This window comes from Nicotiana attenuata, unplaced genomic scaffold (assembly GCF_001879085.1).
Source record: "Nicotiana attenuata strain UT unplaced genomic scaffold, NIATTr2, whole genome shotgun sequence".
Taxonomy (NCBI): Eukaryota; Viridiplantae; Streptophyta; class Magnoliopsida; order Solanales; family Solanaceae; genus Nicotiana; species Nicotiana attenuata.
In genome coordinates, this window is record NW_017670255.1 from 897,954 (window position 1) to 904,314 (window position 6,361).

The following is a 6,361-nucleotide window of genomic DNA, read 5'->3' on the forward strand; positions in this document are numbered from 1 at the left end:
TTTCTCGTCTATTGATATTCTTATTATTGCCTTCGGAAGCTCTACTCCCGGGACCAACCTATATGCTGTCCTATCTCGATTTCAACGCTAAGTCTTGTATTTTTATTTAATTTAATTATCACTTTGGGATCAAATCAATTCGCTTGTCTATAAATCACGTACAAATCCAACTGTACCGTTTTATGGGTAAATAGTTTGGCACCCACCGTAGGGCTTAGACAGTTGCGTAATTGAGTTGATCCTTTCATCTATTACTAACATGTTTAATTCATTGTTTCTTAGTAAAAAACCGCAAGAAAATGGCAGATAATGACGTCACCATAACACACAATGTTGAGGCACAAGGAAATACGCCTCGACACGAAGATTATATCAGTGATACCCGCAACGAGGAAGACATAGCCACGCCGGTCCATGGCGGGAAATATCCACGACACGTTCCAGAGGCAACTCTTGTTGATGCTAAAGATGAGCACGTTGTGGAAACACTGAGAATCCCAAGGGAGCAACAAAAGGCTATTCTGGGCCATCTCTCGTGGCAAGATCAGGTCATGAAAGAGTTGAAACAAGCGTTGTCGGGTGCTTCCAACAACGCGAATGTAAGAGGTCTAGTTCCTCTCAGTGCTCCTGCAAACCAAACAATACAAAGGGTTGACAACAACACCCAGAGGCGTGAGATGCTCGCGAATACTTTTATAAAGGCCCATGCCAGGGCCAAGAAGGTTCATGCCCGAAAAGCCGGCATATTTAGAATTGCTCAAGGAGAGTTTGAATTGCTGCGAGATTTCTTGACAAGATTCCAAAAGGAAAGGATGTTGCTACCGCTACGCCGATAAATGGGCATCTGAAGCATTTATGAAAAGGCTAAATTCGAGGAGTTCTAATGCTGCCCGAAAATTGAAAGAAAGTCTGCTCAAGTTCCAGGTGACAACATGGGCAGATGTCCACAACCTCTATGAATTGAAAACAAGAATGGAGGATGACCAACTCGGTTTCCCGGCATCAACCAATGGTCGGAATTGGGAGAAGAATAAGGAAAAGTTGAAGGAAGATTTCGACGCAGATCGATGGTCTTCTAGAGCTTAGTTTTTGCCATACGAAAGAGTCGAAGGAGGCGGCAAAGGTTTTCGATCGGCGGATAGGTTCGCTACCGATAGGAGAGCTGATCCTAGCTGGAATAACAGACGTTGTATGACAAAGAGGTATCGGGCTCTCGAGATTTCACCTACCCATATTGTCTGAGTATAACTTCAATGTTAGCATAGTGGAACTGGTATCCGTGATGAGGAACATTAAGGAAGTACGGTCCCCGAGGCCGATGAGATCCGACCCCATTCAGAGGTATCCTAATCTATGGTGTGAGTATCATGGGACTAACGGCCAACGGACTGGAGAATGCCATTATCTGCGCGAGGTGGTGGCGAAATTGTTCAAAAATGGCTATCTCAGGGAGTTCTTAAGCGACCGGGCTAAGAATGACTACAGTCGTAACCGGGATAACGCGGAACTGTCGAAAGCCAGAAAAGATACTCCTCGTTTAACGAACAACATGATTTTCGGGGGTAACGAGATTAATGGTGTAACCTTTTCGGCAGCGAAAAAGATAAAGGTATCAGTGACCCATAGCAAGAGACTCTGGGTAGTCGCCGAGGATGATATCACCTTCACGGAGGAGGACGCAGAGGAACTCTTACTACCATACAACGATGCCCTGGTAATTTCTCTTAATGTTTTAGATTTTAAAATTAAATGTGTTTTGGTGGACCCAGTAAGTTTAGCCAATAGTATTTAATGGAGAGTGCTAGAATAAGCCAAGCTAACAGGAAGCATCGTTATGGCCACAAAACTCCTAGCCGGGTTCATCTTAGCAAGCGTGACAACCTGAGGGGAGATCCTCCTACCCACGAATGCTGAAGGGGTAATGAAGATTACCCTATTTGAAGTAGTAGACGGATATATGGGCTATAACATTATTCTTGGAAGGCCATGGCTACACGAGATGAAGACTGTGCCATTAACATACCATAAACTTCTGAAATTCCTAACCCTAGAGGGGATTAAACAAATAAGAGGGGATCAACCGGCGGCAAGGGAGATGAATGCAATCTCGGTTTCTAATAGTAAAGGGAAGGAACATAGAGCATAGAAATTACAGGATCCGCGCCTGCTCTCGAGCCCAAAAAAGTCAAAAAGGGGGAGGAGTCGCCGGAATCCTATCAGGTACCAAGATATTTCTAGGTACCAGAAGAAACGGATGCGACCAAATCCATAACAGAAGAGCCCGAACAAGTTGCATTGTTCGAAATATTCTTGGAAAGGAAGTTCCACTTGGGGACAAGATTAAAACCCAAGCTCAGGTCAGGATTTATAGAATTTCTTAAATTTAATATTGACTATTTTGCATGGTCGCATGCGGATATGACAGGTATTCTGCCAGAGGTGGCCATGCACAAGTTAAGCCTGGATCCTAACATCCCTCTGGTAAGGTAGAAGAAACGCCCTATTTTCGAGGTCCGAAATAGGTTTCTCAAAGAAGAGGTAACTCGATTGCTTGATATCGGTTCAATTTGGAAGGTAAAGTATCCCGTCTGGTTAGCTAACGTAGTAATAGATCCGGAAAAGAACAATAAATTTCGCATGTGCGTAGGTTATAAGGATCTGAATAAGGCGTGCCCGAAAGACTGATTCCCATTGCCAAACATTGATCAAAAGATTGATGCGACAGCCGGGCATGAGTTGATGAGTTTTCTCAATTCCTATTTCGGGTACAACCAAATCAAAATGAACACGGAGGATCAAAAAAAGACTTTGTTCATAACGAATTTTGGCACATATTGCTATAATGTGATGCCTTTCGGGCTTAAGAATGCCGAAGCCACTTATCAGAGGCTTGTGAACAAAATGTTTGAAAAACAAATAAGGAAAACAATGGAAGTTTACATAGATGATATGTTGGTTAAGTCTTTGAACACAGGTGATCATCTTAAACACCTCCAATAAACCTTCGACATCCTAAGGAAGCACAACATGAAGCTTAACCTCGAAAAATATGTATTTGGAGTCAACCCCGTAAGTTCTTGCGGTTCTTGATATCACAAAGGGGGATCGAAGTCAATCCCGATAAAATTAAAGACATCGAGGACATTCCCGATCAGCTATCAAATGTGAAAGAGGCTTAGAGGTTAATAGGAAGACTGTCCGCTTTAAGCAGGTTCATTTCCCGGTCTTCAAAAAAATGTCATCACTTTTTGTCACTTCTAAAAAAGAAGAAAACCTTCAAATGGACTCCGAAATACCAGCAGGCTTTGAAATATTTGAAAAGGTATTTATCGAGCCCTCCGTTACTATCAAAATCGGAGGAAAGCGAACAGTTGCTGATTTACTTAGCAGTCTCGGAGGTAGCGACAAGTACCATTTTAGTTCGTGAAGACAAAGGTACGCAATCTCCTATCTATTATGTTAGTAAAATTTGAACAGGAGCGAAAACTCGCTACCCACACCTCAGAAAAATTGGCCTTAGCTCTTGTAACCGCCGCTCGAAAGCTTAGACCTTATTTTCAATGCCACCCGATAGCCGTGGTGACAACCTTTCCCCTGCAGAATATCCTTTACGAACCTGAACTTTCAGGTCAACTAGCCAAATGGGCAGTCGAAATGAGTGAATTTTACATAAAGTATAAACCCAGGACTGCAATCAAGTCACAAGTTTTGCACTTGTGACTTTATCGATCCAATAGGACGTAATTGCCACAACACCCTAGTATACTTCAATCTTGGAATGTGATGATGTACTTCGTCATGCAAGTCAAGCTATTTAGTAGTCACACTTGAGAATCCAATCCTTCTAACCTTAAGCAACATTGTATAGCATTGGATACCTAGAAGATCATCCTATTTATAGACACTGTCTTCCTATGCATACAAGAATTTCTTCACTTCCATAACTTCCAAACTATCAGGGATGGAATAGCATGAGACACTGTCTTCAAACATGTATTCACTGAGTAATTCCACCATTCCTTTATCACTTGAACAATTTGCTTGCCTTCTATATCAATCCCGGCAAGTGCACATAAATATTTCCATAAGAACATAGCAACTAGGATATCTCATAAACACATGAGATATTGTTTCTTCCATAGGATTTATACAACACCAAACACCTAACCCCTTCTTCTTAATGATTCGTCTAGTGGTATTTTAGCTTTTCATAACCTCCACATAAAGATTGAAATCTTGAAAAGCTGGCTCTTCACCCAAGTAAATTTATAAATGTTGTTCCCCTGACTTCTCGTCCTAATATATGCCAAGACGAGTTGACTAAGAATTGGCCCTCCCTCTCCAGCATCGATCAGGGTCTATCCATCCTTTCTTGATTTTGAGGAAGTTGAATACACTCTAAAATTTGTTCATCTAATTCCTTAGGTAGTATATCCCTCAGAAGTTTCTCATTAAAAACTCCATCTTCTATAACATCACTCACATAAATAATTGATTCATCATACCATGGTCAGGTCATGTAGCATGGTAGAGTGACCCAAAACCTGTCCAATTGTCAAATCAGAACAATGAATAAGCCTTTTTTACTTGCCATCCTATTTGATGTTCAACCAAGTCTCTCATTTCAAGCATCTTTCTCAACACATGTGAATCATATCTTTGTAGTAGTATAGAACAACAATAACAACGACCACCTAGTATAATCCCACAAGTGGGGTCAGGGGAAGGTAGGATGTACGTAGCCTTACCCCTACCCTAGAAAGGCAGAAAGACTGTTTCCGATAGACCCTCGGCTAAAGAAGGTGAAAGAAGCCCTGATAGCAAGTAATAGCAAGACAAATAATTAGAAACTAAATTGAAGATAGCAACAGAGAATATGAAAGAGGTACCAATAACAAATAATAGCAAGACAATATATTTAGAAAACTAAATCCAAGGCAGAAAACGAGAATATGAATGAAGTACTGCTAGCAAACTACGAGATTACCGATGGCAAGTAATAACGGAACAAGATATGCGAATATAGAAAACTAAGGAAAAAAGGGTACCGTACTAGCACTAATACTATCGAACTAGAGAAGACAAAAGGAAACGCACGACTACCTACTAACCTTCTACCCTAATCTTCAGCCTCCACACCCTTCTATCAAGGGTCATGTCCTCGATTAGCTCAAGTTGCGCCATGTCTCGGCCGATCACCTCTCCCCAAGACTTCTTTGGCCTACCTCTACCCCTCCTCTCACCTCCCAAGGCCAACCTCTCACGTCTCCTGACTGGGGCATCTGTGCTTCTCTTCTTAACATGCCCGAACCATCTCAACCTTTCCTCACGCATTTTTGCCTCCATAGGGGTCACTCCCACCTTGTCCAGAATAACTTCGTTCCAAATTCTATCCAACCTAGTATGGCCACACATCCATCTCAACATCCTCAGTTTTGCTACTTTTATCTGCTGGACATTGGAGTTTTTGACTGGCCAACACTCTGCCCCATACAATATAGTCGGTCTAAACACTACCTTGTAGAACTTACCCTTAAGTCTCAATGGCACATGCTTATCATACAAGACACCGAAAGCGAGCATCCACTTTATCCACCCTTTTCCGATACGATGTGTTACATCCTTATCTATCTCCCCATCCTTCTGAATTTTAGATCCCAGATACTTGAAACTCTCTCTCCTAGGAATGACTTGAGTATCGAGCCTCATATCCCCGTCCGCCTCATGGGTAACACCGCTGAACTTGCACTCCAAGTATTCTGTCTTGGTCCTACTCAACTTGAAACCCTTAGACACTAGAGTGTGTCTCCAAACCTCCAACCTCTCGTTAACGCCGCCTCGCGTCTCACCGATTAGGATTATGTCATCCACAAATAACAAGCACCAAGGCACCTCCCCTTGAATGTGTCGCGTCAATGAATCCATCTCCATAGAAAACAAAAACGGGCTAAGTGTTTATCCCTGATGCAACCCCATCTCAACCGGAAAGTAGTCAGAGTCTCCTTCTACAGTAGTATAACCTCATTTATTTTCTTGCACTATTTTTTTCTCATAAATGTAGTCCAAAGTGTGTCATTTGTTCTATAGTTCCACCAAAGTTTGGAAAATAAAGCCTCTGAGATATCATGAAAAGATCTAAACCCAGACCACCTTAATACTTTGGCAAGCAAGGTGTATCCAGTGAAGCCCAATGCCTTGTCTTCCCATTTCCCGAATTACTCCAACAAAATATAGCAAACATATGGTGAAATTGAACAACCACTTCTGGATTTGGTTTAACGGCTAACAAGCGATGGCTTGGCATACTTTCAAGTACTTGTGCAATCAAGACTTCCCTTTCCCCCAATAGACAAAAGCTTGA

The 6,361-nt window shown here is 42.0% G+C and overlaps 1 protein-coding gene across 1 annotated transcript; it reads right to left on the reverse strand.

Moving 5' to 3' along the window:
• Nucleotides 1-4,755: 4,755 nt before the first annotated feature.
• Nucleotides 4,756-5,709, reverse strand: LOC109236773. The gene is made up of 2 exons (XM_019402989.1): nt 5,244-5,709; nt 4,756-4,814 (listed from the first exon to the last, which is right to left on the reverse strand). The coding sequence occupies exons 1-2, from the start codon at nt 5,707-5,709 to the stop codon at nt 4,756-4,758; spliced, it is 525 nt and encodes a 174-aa protein (XP_019258534.1).
• Between the last annotated feature and the right edge of the window lie 652 nt (nt 5,710-6,361).

What these genes read in the sequence shown, in the direction of transcription:
- LOC109236773 (XM_019402989.1), bottom strand. Translation starts at nt 5,709, where the DNA reads ATGAGGCTCGATACTCAAGTCATTCCTAGGAGAGAGAGTTTCAAGTAT. An exon ending in TGAGAGGTTGGCCTTGGGAG is followed by an intron (nt 4,815 to 5,243) that starts GTGAGAGGAGGG and finishes ACTTGCTATCAG; the next exon opens with GGCTTCTTTCACCTTCTTTA.